Source organism: Lytechinus variegatus, chromosome 14, assembly GCF_018143015.1.
Source record: "Lytechinus variegatus isolate NC3 chromosome 14, Lvar_3.0, whole genome shotgun sequence".
NCBI classification, from domain to species: Eukaryota; Metazoa; Echinodermata; class Echinoidea; order Temnopleuroida; family Toxopneustidae; genus Lytechinus; species Lytechinus variegatus.
In genome coordinates this window covers 14,195,379-14,209,524 of record NC_054753.1, presented here as the reverse complement: position 1 = coordinate 14,209,524, position 14,146 = coordinate 14,195,379, and the positions used below count along the sequence as shown (strand labels likewise).

The 14,146-nt window shown below is 38.0% G+C and overlaps 1 protein-coding gene across 1 annotated transcript in view; it reads right to left on the bottom strand.

The window, feature by feature from the left end:
• Window positions 1-13,871, bottom strand: part of LOC121427430 (selenocysteine lyase-like) — a 35,942-nt gene extending 22,071 nt beyond the window's left edge. Inside the window, exons 1-6 of the mRNA XM_041623821.1 lie at window positions 13,772-13,871; window positions 8,466-8,555; window positions 7,489-7,575; window positions 5,755-5,864; window positions 3,268-3,368; window positions 1,504-1,651 (exon numbers count right to left, since the gene is read on the bottom strand). Of these exons, the coding sequence (XP_041479755.1) occupies window positions 1,504-1,651; window positions 3,268-3,368; window positions 5,755-5,864; window positions 7,489-7,575; window positions 8,466-8,509 (490 nt within the window). The 5' untranslated portion in view covers window positions 8,510-8,555; window positions 13,772-13,871. The remainder of the gene's footprint in view (window positions 1-1,503; window positions 1,652-3,267; window positions 3,369-5,754; window positions 5,865-7,488; window positions 7,576-8,465; window positions 8,556-13,771) is intronic.
• Window positions 13,872-14,146: the final 275 nt, after the last annotated feature.

The following is a 14,146-nucleotide window of genomic DNA, read 5'->3' as shown; positions in this document are numbered from 1 at the left end:
ACTTTTCATCTATACTTGTAAACCAAAAACAAAAATTGTATCACACATCCACACTACTAACAGGCATAAAAACCAGGAATATACTTTTAGCGAGGCAATGCTCAAAAGAATCCTAGAAACTAAAAAAGGGACCCTGGAAATCCCCTTCATCACAATGTTAAAAGAAACCAAAACCCATGAAGAGAAGCAATTTTATTGGAAAGAGTAAAATGAGAGGAACAATTTAAAAAAAGTTTCATCAAAATCGGTTATGAAATAAGCAAGTTATGGACGATTAAAAAGTCATGTTGTACTTACTATGTGGATCCTCAAATTGGCAAACGTGCTTCGAAATGGCTGATTTTGTGGACAACTCTCCATTTGTTTTGTACACATATTTTCAGATTTTCCCCTTTATTTTACACATTTCACATTATCTCCTCCTGATCTTGACATATATGGTGTGGATTATATTTTCCCATGACATATGTTGTGCTCAGGAGGCAAGATGCAATTTGAAAGATAATGAGGAAAATCTGTGTACAAAACAAATGGAGAGTTGTCCACAAAATCAGCCATTTTGTAGCACGTTTGCCAATTTGAGGATGCCCATAGAAAGTAAAACAAGAGTTTTCGAACTCCCATAACTTGCTTATTTCATAACCGATTTTGAAGAAACTTTTTTTAAATTGTTCCTCTCATTTTACTCTTTCCAATTAGATTACTTCTCTTCTTGGGTTTTGGTTTCCTTTAAGCTTAAAAATATTGCAGATTTAGGCAATACAATAGCAAGCTCCTTCTGGTGTGACTTTTAAAGTGTAAGACTTGAATAACAAGTATACAATATTTCTTCACCATAAAATTGACCACATATTTGCATTTCAATATTGGTAACCAACGTGTTATCATGGTAACTGATATTACATATATCAGTAACTGACATTACATTTTCCACTTGGTAACTGACATTACATATATTCAATGGTACCCTATGGCTTCATTGTTAATTGGTAATCTTTGATTTAGGTGTAGAAGGGAGGGGTGTTACCTAGAGAGGAAATGTATCAAGTTTCATATAATATATCCTCTTTTCCAAGAAATGAGAAAAAAAGTTCATGTTTTCGGTAACTGACATTACATACCATATCACATATTTCATCAATGTTTTTTTATCAGTTGAATGAATTACTGGTGTTTCTTTCTGTGGGATTTTAAAAAGTGTTATAATAGCAAGCTAAATCACAGGCGAAAACATCATGATCAAACCTGTTCTTAAAAATCTGTCAAAACAAATTATGTATCAATATACTATTTTCAACACTAATTTCTATCCATACTTTGGCAGCCATTTTGAAATAAAAAATGGCTGCCAGAGCCGGAAAAAAATTTTGTCTCAGAAACTTCAGGTCTTGTATTATTAAAAAACATAAAGCATTTGACAAGAATATCAACTTGATTTTTTTTGTCTCTGTGTCCATCTGTGGTGAAAATGCCCATAAGATTGAGAGGGAGGGGGCATCTTACCAATTCCTTGATTCACTAGATGTTCCAGGGGAAGTTTGATTGAGTCATGTTCTAGGTTGGATGTAATGATGTGTGGTCTGCTTAATGAGGATGTGCCTACACTGTTCTTGAAATGCTCGATGGCTGTATGGATGACCAGGTTATTTGCCTGTAGAATTATAATTATTATAATAAGGTTTATCGCTATTCAGAACCGCAATGCGTCATGGGATCGAAAAGGGGGCTAGCTAGCTAGCTCCGCGCACACGTACTGCAGTCTCTGCCCCCTTTTCAATCCCATCATGCTTTGTGGTACAGTTTCTTTGGTTGATATTTGCTGATTCGCAGTAGCATACACAGGGGGTGGTTACAGGGGTTCAAGACCTTTTTTTTGCTTGCTTGTCAATTTTTGGGGGGTAAGGGGTTGGAATTGAACTAAAATTTTGGGTTGTCAAAATTTCATTTAGCTTGAACCCCCCCCTTCAAAAATCCTATGTATGCTAAAATATATACATGTATTAGAATAATAATAATATCAATAGTGATATTAATAAAGCTTTTTTGTATCCATTACTGAAATGCACTCAAGATGCTCCTATATTACCGATTCCAGTGCTCACAGCTCTTTGGTAAATAACTTTCTGCTGGTACCAATTTACCTCACCTGGATTGAGTGCAGCACAATGTGAATAGATTTCTTGCCGAGGGTTATTACACCAAGGCTGGAATTCAAACCCACGACCCTCTGTTTTAAAGTCCAGGGTCTAATCCTCTGGACCACAACACTCCAAAACAAAAAGGGATTTTCTTTTAGATGTCTTGAAAGATGGGTTGTGACTGGCTGTAGACCAAAACATGCATGCATACTTTATAATTTGTCATTTTTTTTCAGCTTTCAATGGGTCTTTATCAAAAGTACCTCACACCAACAAAAATATACATCATGGGAAATTTAATCCCACTATAATAATAATAGGCATTTATATAGCGCCATCTATCTAGAAATATTCTATTCCGAGGCGCGTTTTTAGTATTATTATTATCACCCGGATTTCGCTCGAGTTGCCTTTCACCGCTCATGCATTAAAAGAATTAATCCTGCCGGGTACCCATTCACCTCACCTGGGTCGAGTGCAGCACAATGTGGATAAATTTCTTGCTGAAGGAAATTACGCCATGGCTGGGATTCGAACCCACGACCCTCTGTTTCAAAGTCAGAAGACTTATCCACTGGGCCACAATGCTCCACATGTCTCCACTATCTCATTAAGCACCCAAAAGGTCATCGGTCATGCATGAAAAAGTTTGTACATGTAACTGACAGTCTTCACCTGCTGTTGTACAGGGTACTTCATAAAGCTTTTTGTCAAGTTATGCATGACTTCATACAAGATTGGAACATGTTCTTAATTCCCAAACATGTATATAGCTACAGAGATACATATAATTTAGCACAGGAAAGGGTCAACCGTCATACATACAGGCATGTATAACTGAGTCCATCTTGATATCTCTGATGAATAAGACTTCCCTCTGATCCAAGAGACATTGTAATCCTGTCACACCAGAAAAAGGGACTCCAGGAGCTCGTAACACAAAACTTAGCAATCATCATAGAAGAATGTTGTTACGATTGATCGCATTGACCACAATGCACTATTATCATGAAAATCAAGCATACGATGAAAAGCTATCTTTCGTGTTACAGGACCCTGATCGACCAAATGAAATACATCATCAGCGACCAGTTTGGAGGCTGTTTTGTTGGTGTGGCTGTAACGTTACCTCTGTTCCACCTGATGTAAAGATGATGTCACTGGGGGATGCCCCTACCATTGCAGCAACCTGTGACCTGGCTTTGTTGATTAACTGCTTGGCTAGTTGACCTGAAAATTATGATTGACACAAGAAGAATAATTAGAATGTAGATTAAAAGTTTCGTACAGATTGTTGACCAAATCATTACTGTTGGTGAATGGTGATTGGACAGATTATCATTGCCCAAGAGACATGAATACATTGGATTATATTCAACTTGGGGGTGTTCCACAAAGATTTAAAGGACAAGTCCACTCCAACAAAAAGAGAAAAATCCAACAAACTTAACACTGAAAATTTCATCAAAATCGGATTTAAAATAAGACATTTTTCACTATTTTTCTTGTATTTTTGTACACAATGTAAGACACAACTTTTGACCATTTTTTTCCAAAGTATACATATGAAAAAAACTTTTTAGTTCTTGTTCCTGAAACTATCATGTATGAAGGACTTAAAGTATTAAAAAATTCAAGAAAATACTGAATTTGAATTTTTAAGCTCATGTCCACCAAGACATTTTAAAATTTCGCTTAATTTCACAAAACAGTTATATGGGCAATTCCACAGGTTGGTGGACATGAGCTTAAAAATTCAAATTCAATATTTTCTTGAATTTTTTAATACTTTAAGTCCTTCATACATGATAGTTTCAGGAACAAGAAATAAAAAGTTTATTTTCATATGTATACTTTGGAAAAAAATGGTCAAAAGTTGTGTCTTCCATTGTGTACAAAAATAGTGAAAAATGAAATATGCCTTATTACCATTTTGTTATTGCAACAACATACCACTTTATATATTTCTGAAGTTTAGAAGAGTCAAATTACTTAAAATACACAACCGCTTTTCAAGTAAATTTGTAGTACTCATTAAAAAATGAATATTGCAACCTGCTCAGGTGATGTAACGTGAGTAACCGAAAAAACTGACTTTGTTTTCTGAGAGAAAAATTCTTCACAGTTAATTGGTGGGATTTTAAATTCTCTTCCTTCAAACAATCTTTGACACAGTGATGACTATCAAAATCATTAAAAAGTACAATTTTTTTATAAAAATGATGAAGAAAAACTGTAACGTGAGTAACTTTGTAACGTGAGTAACCATCATGTAATGTGAGTAACCAGTAAAAATTATTCAGTTTGGTAACATTTTCTGTGGGATGTCAAGTTTTAAGTCTCATGGTGAGTTGTGAAGTTATTTTTGATTAATTAAAAGCAAAATGAGGGTACATCTCTTTGATGCGACTCTTTGTTCATCAAAATATCAGTGGTCATACAATCACACAAAAAAATTGAATATTAGTAGAAGTATTCACAATGCGAGAGTGCATTAGTAAGAATTGGTTTTGATTAACCAAACTTTAAAGAGTGTTCGAACAACACATTGAATGCCCTTACCTGTAACCCTATCTAGGCCGGGGTATTTTGGGAGTTGATATGGCCCGGGGGATTGGGGGAGGGGGGGGCTCCCAGGCCCCCCTTGAGATCTCGACCATTGGCCGCACGATCACGCCGAAAATTTGCGTGCAGGTTGTCTTGGACACAATCTACAATACTATACAGTAATTTATTTCATGCAAATTGGTATTTAGCGATTATGCTAATTTATGCATAATTAGTAAGCGAAATCATACTTTTCCCTCCTACTCCCTAATAAAGCTCCAATTGTTCCAATTTTTGGTATAAATCTCTTTTTGATGTTCCTAGCAATGAATTTTACACACATTATTGAATTTTTAATGACATGTGTGTTGTTAACCATACATGGACAAAATGTAACGTGAGTAACCGTAACGTGAGTAACCATATTATCTGCACCCCAAGTAAAAACCATGTGTTCTTTATTTTTTTGATTATATACAAAGTTTGTCTCCCTAATATACTTCTTTGAAATGGATATAATCAACTTTCATAAAAGCCTTGTATGAGGAGACTTTTCACTTATGTCGACTTTTCATTTTATGCATGTCCAATCATGTAACGTGAGTAACCGACACATTCCAAAGATTTGCGAGGAGCATAATAGATTTCCCAAGTTTTGTTTTTATACGAAGGATAGTCAGACTGTGTACTTTGTTGTGATAAGGAAATGTTTAGTACCTATCAATAATAATGGAGTTACAGCTCCAAGTATGAGTCAAGGTGTCTCAAAATGTAACGTGAGTAACCGTGGAATAGCCCATATGCACATCCTGACTGGTATGCAAATGAGGATACTATGAGTTCATCCACTCACTATTTCTTTTGTATTTTATTATAGGGAATATGAAATATTCTAATTTCTCCTTATTGCCAAGTGAAACAATGATTAATTCCTCCCTGAACATGTGGAATTAGCACTGTCTAATATTATATGGTTCAGTCAAATTGGTCTTTTGTCAGATTTGTAAAAAATAAAATATTGTATAATTTTCAAAAAGAGAATCTGTCAGGTCACAGGGAGGGGGCAAACCTTGTGGATAAGAACTGCTTGGATTCCCCCAAGCTGCTGATAAGGTTTCTGATATGACCTCAATGACCTCTGGCGCTACCGGTGTGGTCGCATTGTAATCCAAGTAGATCCTGGAAACAACAAAGAGAATACAGTAGGAATAACAATAGGAATATTAATAACAAAAGGCATTTATATGGTGCAATCTATCTAGAAATGATCTATTTCAAAGTGCACAAGAAACAAATAAATATCAAGAGAGTTCAGATGAGTGTATTAGTGACAAGAACTGATACTCTTAGAAAAGATAAGACTTCAATTTAGAATGAAAGTCTCTAATGATGATCAGACTTTGACATGAGGTAGTGAACATGTCACTAGATGTAGATAATTCTGTCTGGAATGCATAAGAAGCTTCAATTTAGCTATTTGCCAATACAGTTTGCTGCCCTCATACAGCTGAAGCTTTACATTTTTTGTAAAAAATTACTTCACTGTCTCCACTTTATAACACAGGCATTAACAAATTTATTCAGCTGGGGGGAGGGGGCTCTCAGAACTTCTATATATTATACATATAGTGCGTGCTATTAAAGGAGTTCAATCTAACATAATATGCTTGTACATAGATTTCAAATTTCTATCGTCCTCGTTGAAATATAAGCACACAAGAGAAATCTAAAATATATATGTATACGAATGATATTGTATATTGAACGACAAATAGTATATAAGATGGGAGCACTTCTGACTTAAAATTTTACATCTGAATTTACCTAAACTACAAAATGTACCATTGAATGGCTTAAGGAGGTGACGTCACAATACAATTCAATTCACTGCGCTCAGTAAACAATGAATGTGCAATATGCATGTGGCCTGCTAGCTCTAGCTGTGCACTGCGCAGCTGCCCTAGATATCATACGCGCTTGTGGGACTTTGATTTTTGTTTTCAATATCTTTTGCTCCTTTTTCATAGATTAGTGCAGGGGAAAAACTCAAATTTTTTCCATATTTTTGCTCAATTCCAATCGATACATCACCTATGAGGTTTTGTAAACAAGCTACCATGCAGACATTGCTTGTATATGCCATGATCATGGCCATCTACTCGATTACATAATTGCAAATTAACCAATCAGAAGCCTTCTCTCCATACAACCCATCTTATACAACCAGTTAATGCATAACTGAAACATATTCAGGGATGACCGATCAAGTTCTCAATCAATTTGAGTCCCATCGACGGAAGCTGAAATTTGGCCTCTGTTACACAAGGTAATTGATTACACAGTGATTGATTGCAAGACTGATTTTCAATGGTTATAATAATAATAATAATATAGGGTATTTATATTGCGCACATTTCCACCTTGTTAGATGCTCAAGGCGCTCCTATATTACCCGAATAAGCTGGGCGTTCATAGCGCACACAGCTTCTTAAGGAATTACTTCCTACCGGTGCCCATTTACCTCACCTGGGTCGAGTGCAGCACATCATGGATCAGTTTCTTGCTGAAGGAAATTACGCCATGGCTGGGATTCGAACCCACGACCCTCTGTTTCAAAGTCCGAAGACTAATCCACTGGGCCACAACGCTCCACTCAATATCATATCAATTGTATAAATCATTTGTATGATCAATCATTGAGCTTTGTATGACAAGATCCTGATCTTAATATTGTTGAGGTGAGCATCGCCTTGAAGTAAAAATGCAAACTGTTAGAAAGCAAAGAGAAGTATAAATGACTTACGGCTCTGCAGAAGAAGACAGGGCATCTTCTGCCGTTTCCACTTTTCGTGTCACTTTTCCATTGTGTCTCTCAGTGTCTGGGGCCTTCCTAAAGAAAGTCATTCAAAGATTTCATTTACTGATTGCAACTTCCATTCCCTTACATCGTAAACAATTGTAAATGTGTGTAATTATGAAGTTGAAAGCTGAAGTATGAGAGAAACATCCAGATGAAGGTTTGGCATGAATCCATCAAATATTATTTTGTGGGCCGGGTCACAATGAGAGGAGAGCTCTCCTCTCATACATACGTCACACTATTAACCAATCAACCAATATAAATCCCATTTTCTGATAAAATGAAAATTGCAACACTGTTATTTTGACATTTGGTTTCCTGTTATTGTCTACATATTTACAGTTCCAGCTTTGGTATTTAGTGAGATCAATTATCACACAGGATTTCACAGAATCAAAATGTTTAATCCATAACTCTTTTGATATGTTGTGTAAAATCTGCATAATTTTTCTCTCATTCTTCCAATTCTATTAAATCTAACTTGATGCCATGGGTGATCTGCCCCCTTTAATTCTGGATAGACTCGCATTTATCTAGAAACCTTAAAATAGAAGAAGGCATATCAAAGAATAAGGCCTTAAAAATTGTTTGTTTGCCATGAGAGAGGGGAAAAATAGAGTCAGTCTATTTTCCTCTTTTTTTTGAGCTATGATATGAAAGATCTTAATTGATAATTTTTTTAAGGTTACTGAGAGTTGTTCATTGACAAATTTCTTTGGCTTTAGGATGAGGCTCTACTACACCATTTTCCAATTTCATTTACTTTATATGTTAAAAAATAAAATGTAGCAAAGGGTATGAAAGTAAGGGTCATTCTTGTTATATTCATTTTTTTCATATCAAACTGAAATTAAAATTGGGCTGATTTGACCAGGGTAGGCCAAGATAATGCAAACAAACAATTTTTGGGCCAAAGGTACCTTTTCAGATGCTTGTTGATGTTCTGATCCTGCGCGACAGACATGACTCTTAAGAACTGACCCCAATAATAGAACAAGTCGGATGATGATCTTGTTGAGATAAGAAAAAATAAATTTACTCTCTTTTTTCTGGTGTTGGAGCATGAACTGAATGAAATGAAAAGAAATGAATATAACTTGTCCAAACTAAAATTCTGGCAAGGTGCAGAACAGTTGTAAAGTAGTTGCTCATTCTTTTTCTACAATATAACCAGGACAAACTGAAGTCAATGAGACGAGACATGACTCGTCTTGTTTATTCAGAGTGTGCTTGTATTCTAGGACGGATGCCCATTAATAATGATAATAATAAACTATCCAAACAAACATCCCAAGACACATGAAGTATATGGTGCGCGAGCTTTCTCTGGCTCTGCCTCAGCACCTTCTCTCTGGAATAATTTGCCGTTATATTTAAGAATGATACCATATGGGCACTAGTATTCAACCCGGTATATTCAATAATTTTGACACATCCCCCAAATATTTAGTAACACCAAATTTATCTTAATTCAATAACTTTGTTATTTCCAGGGTAATCTGTTGTCGGTATTTTCTTTATCAATCTGTCGACTGTATACGCGGAGGATCGAATTATGCGGCGATGGCCTTTTGCACTGAATTGCACTAGTATTCAACCTAGTGAGGATAGATAGCGAATCTCAAAAGGGTTTAGATTGCTAAATTAGATCTAGATCTATCTAAGTCACTGGCTTTGATTAATTCCGTTTGGTCCAATCTCAAATGGTCTAGTCCATAATCGGATGGGACAAGGGCAGATTGAGAGACAGGGCCATCCTATTGCTAGGTTGAATACTAGTGCCGACAGATTGAATACTAGTGCCAGAAACCATCGCCGTATAATTTGATCCCCCGCGCACACAGTCGATGGGTTGAAGAAAAAACAACGGAAAAAGAATAACCAGCATTTGCTCTTGGAAATAAGACGGGTCTGAAATTCAAGTAAATTCTATATTTCTACATGAGGAAACTCTCCAAAGGGGTTGAATAATCACTGGACCAATTCAAATCCAAACTGAAGTAGGTATGTTGCAAAAGCGCCCTCTAGGTGCATTCTGAATGAGGCATTGAGTGTGCTGGCTAGAATTGCAGGGCGACTGTGGGGGCATTGCTTTGTATTGTTTTTGCATGAGCAAGGAAAGGTTATTCCCCATGGCATCATTGTTTTTATATAGTTGAATGTTTAAGGCAACTGTGTAGACTTTAAAAAATTTTCACTTGGTGATCTTGCGACTCTGTGTGCTACTGGAACTTTGGCCTTGCTCTCAACCTCTTGCTATTCACATTTACAGGTATCATCCTACTCTAAAATGTATTCATCCCGATAGAGCATCATTTAAACTATAATATTGTGGTGAAATTTGAATGAAATCTACCGACGCTAAAGATGTTTTTTATGTCCCTGTTTCAGCGGCGTCTGTTATGTTGGGGAGTGTTTTGGGGCACTTCCATATTCAAATGCATGCGCATTGCTGTTTTCTATTACATAGTGCAACTTGGCCCCAGTTAAGATCACAACTTTTGGCTTTAAAAAAAAGGAATACATAACTTGAATAGGCGATTTATATATAACCTTATATGACCTTAAAACTGCAATAACTTTATTATTTCTGGGGCTATTGAGATAAGTGAGGTGTTAAATTAAAGGTCTTGATGAGCTCTAAATGACGCCATGAAGAAAACACCTTATTTCTGAGTTTAATTTTTTTTTGCAACATACCAAACTGAAGTCCAATCTTTAATAGTAATTGGCACTTTTGAGTCAAACTTTCTTTCTTTACTTGTGAGCCTCGGAATATAATATTTCTCAGTAGAGGCGCATGGCCAATATTGGAGACTCTCTCCAATGTGGGAGATTATTTCCTATATCAGAGACTTTTGAAAAGAATTTGGGTATCCAATTTCAGAGACAGTCTCCAGTTTTGGAGACCAATTTCCTTTATTTACATTTGCGGCAAAAGGATTACCTTGGCGGCAAATAAAAATGTGATAAGCAGATTCCTCATGAAAAATTACCCCTTTTCACCGTCTACTTTATAAATTCACCGTCTACTTTTGTTTTGATAAAGATTTTTGTTGTCAATCACACACAGAACAAATGGGCTTCTGACCTCAGTGAGACAAAATTTTTGGTGGAAAAAATCATGCTTTTGTTAGTGTTGTTTCTTTTGTCCTTTTGCAAAGCAAGTCTCCAATGTGGGAGATTGTCTCCCCTATATTGGAGAGTCTCCCTTATTGGCCATGCGCCTCTACTGTTTCTAGATAGAAACAGTATAAAGGCATAACCTAGAGAGCAGCCGGCTTCTACAAATTGAGAGAGCCAAGAGAGGGGACGACCGGCTGTTTTATAAGCTGATCAAGCAACGAAGATCTCGTGCAGATGCCTCTCCTGTCGACACACTCATAGTCAATGGTAAGAGCTATACAGGCAAGGCTACCATTAAAGGTTTTGAAGAGTACTTCAAGATGCTATCCGTGCCCAACCCTGGTAACAATTATCAATCTACCATTACTGATACAGTGGAGAAACTGGCTGAAGTCATCGGTACATGCACTCTGAACCAAAGACCTTTCACAAGAACAGACTTAGATAAAGCCATAGGACAGCTAAAGAAGAACAAGGCTGCTGGTGCTGACCAGATATCGGCTGAGCATGTGCTCTTTGGTGGTGAAAAGGCAAGAACTCTTCTCCTGGTCATTATGAACACCTTTGTTGCTCACAGCTTTATTCCAGATGCCTTTAAATATGGAATCATTCTACCACTACACAAGGGGAATGGTAAACCTCTCACTGATCCCTCCTGCTACAGAGGAATAACCCTGTCATCTACTTTCTGTAAGGTATTGGAGTTGCTTATAAAACCCAAACTCCTAGAACAGCTTCATCAGAGAGGGATCCCTGATGAGCTAGAGAGTGGTTTCCAAGAAGAGCACTCCTGTTCCTTAACAGCAGCCTCTCTCAACCTCATCATCGAGGCTAATACTAAACATGGTAGAACAACGTATGCATCATTCCTTGACGCTGCCAAGGCATTTGACACAGTGTGGCATGATGGTCTCCTGTACAAGCTCTATCATGATGGGGTGACAGGTTATCTGTGGAACATTCTTTTTCAACTGTATCAAGGTCTTCTTGGAGCTGTTGCATGGAAGGACAGACAGAGCAACTGGTTTCCTATCCGACAAGGTGTACGTCAAGGAGGAATCCTCTCTCCCCTTCTTTATTTGATTTACATCGATGGGCTCATACAAAAGCTTAGGAAGAGTGGCATAGGCTGTTAAGTATTTTCCAGATACACAGGAACTCTTGTGCTTGCTGATGACGTAGTACTCCTCGCCAACATCCCTGAAGATCTACATCGTATGCTTGATATTGTCTTGGAGTACACCAAACAGTGGCACTACACCATCAATCCATCCAAAAGAGCGGTAGTAATTTTCAACCCAGGACGTAACTCAGCAGATTTCCAATGGCACTTTGGTTCAGACGTTATACCTGTTCAGGCCTGCCATCCTCACCTTGGTGTCTTGCGCTCTTATAATAGACTACATCGAACCCACGAGATCTTTCAAAAGGGTAATAAGACCCTGTACAGCTTGACAGGTACTGGTGCTTACCGGAGTGGTTTGTCCCCTGTCATTGTTTCCTCACTGTGGAAAACATTTTGTGCCCCCAGAATGTTGTACGCAATTGAGGCTCTTAACCTACCGGATAGAGATAAGAGGGCCTTGGATGTGATGCAGAGTCACCTTTTCAAAAAGCTACTTGGTCTTCCAAGGACAGCTGCACAGGAGGCTGTTCCTCTTCTTACAGGGATTCCCCTTCTATCCGACTCAATTAATCTCCTACATCTGCGTCTTCTCGGAAAGATTATCTCTCTTCCTCAGGACAGAATTGAGCACAGGATCTTCTCAAGTGTTGTCTGCCAGGAGCCTACTATTCCTACCATTAAAGTCCTCAAGGTTCTTCTAGAGAAGTACAACCTTCCATCTCTACTGGACCTCTTGCAGCAAGGTTGCTCGTATCTGACATGGAAGAAGAGAGTAACAAATGCAGTGGAAAGTAAGGCCCTTGCATCCCTCTCTGAAGAAACCTCCCTTAAGTCGTCCCTTCTTCTGTTCCATGATATTGACTTGGTGCTTCCCTATCATGTATTCCCGTCCGTCATTCACCCTGCACATCTCCGGATAGCCATCAACATGAAAGCTCAGCTTCTTACCAGCACCTATCTCACTCAAAGTCGACTGTGCAAGATCTCCAGACTAGTTTCCGACCCAAGTTGTCCTGCTTGCCATGCACCTGTGGAAACTGTCTGTCACTTTGTTAGTGAATGCATAGCCTATACCCATCTCAGGAATGATCTTCTGAAACATTTTCCAGAGGATGCCATTAAAGTGCTCTCAAGCTTCTCAAATAGAGACTCTTATCCTCATGTTGCAAGAACCAGACTTATCCTCCTTGGTGTCATTGGCAATGTCTCGTATCAGTTTCCTGACTTTCATCCTGTAACTCTTCAATTTATTTTTGATTTACATTTCTCAAGACAGCGCCTTGTTGATCAAGGCAGCTGCTGCAAACAGTGACTAATAAGTTATTTTACCATGCTGTACTGCATCTTAAGGCCTGCAGTTCTCCGGTGAACGGAGGAATTCAACACAGAAGAAGAAGATGGCGCTAGGCTATATATAAATGCCTATTGTTATAATTATTATGACAATTTGGAACACGAAAAACAACGAATGGAACACGCACAACTAGTAACTACTAGGCCTAGTACCATAGCCATAGGCGGCGGAAGCAGGGGGACGTGTCCCCCCCTAAATTTGTTGATGACCTTTTTTTTTTTTTTTTTTGCTTGTCAATTTATTTTCCTACGTCCCCCCTAAATTTTTTGGGTTGAGAACCTTTTTTTGGGGGGACTTGTAAAAAATTTTTTGGGTTGTCCCCTTCTAAAATTTTTGGCTTTCGCCGCCAATGCTAGTACTAATAATAGTACAAACTCGTCTCAGTCGTCGATCGTCACGAAATCACCGGCAGTGGCACTGGGTACCGTACTGCCTGGCAGGCACGGCAATTTACTGTCACTACGCTACGTACTATACTAAGATCAGGACGAAGATTTTGATTTTATTTAGCAAGTAATCACCGGTACCTTACTAACACACAATGGAAAGTACACTGTATACACATGAACAAAACAATGATCATCATTCATTACTAATGGAGTGAAAACTTAAATGTTCACCTCGGCTCTATCTCGTCTAGTCCGATATCCGCAGTCTGAACAGCTCGTATTATACGCTAGCTCTGTACGTGTACGTGCTATACTGTGCATATTGGGACAGCTGATATCACCTGACATCGTAGACGACGATCACGTGGGTTAACACCGTCCAAAACTTCCCGCATGTTTTCCACTCAGCCACGTAGAGGGGCGTAGAGAATCAGCAGACAGCAAATGGCGTAATGAGCCGAAATTTTGAGGGGGCTTGGGGGCTATATGGCGTAACACCTAAAATTGATTTTTTTTATTAAGTTGCTCTTTCACTTTCCTTTCTCTTTCGTTTCTTTGACTTGCATTGGGGGATTATAGCCCCCCCCCCCCGATACGCCAGTGATT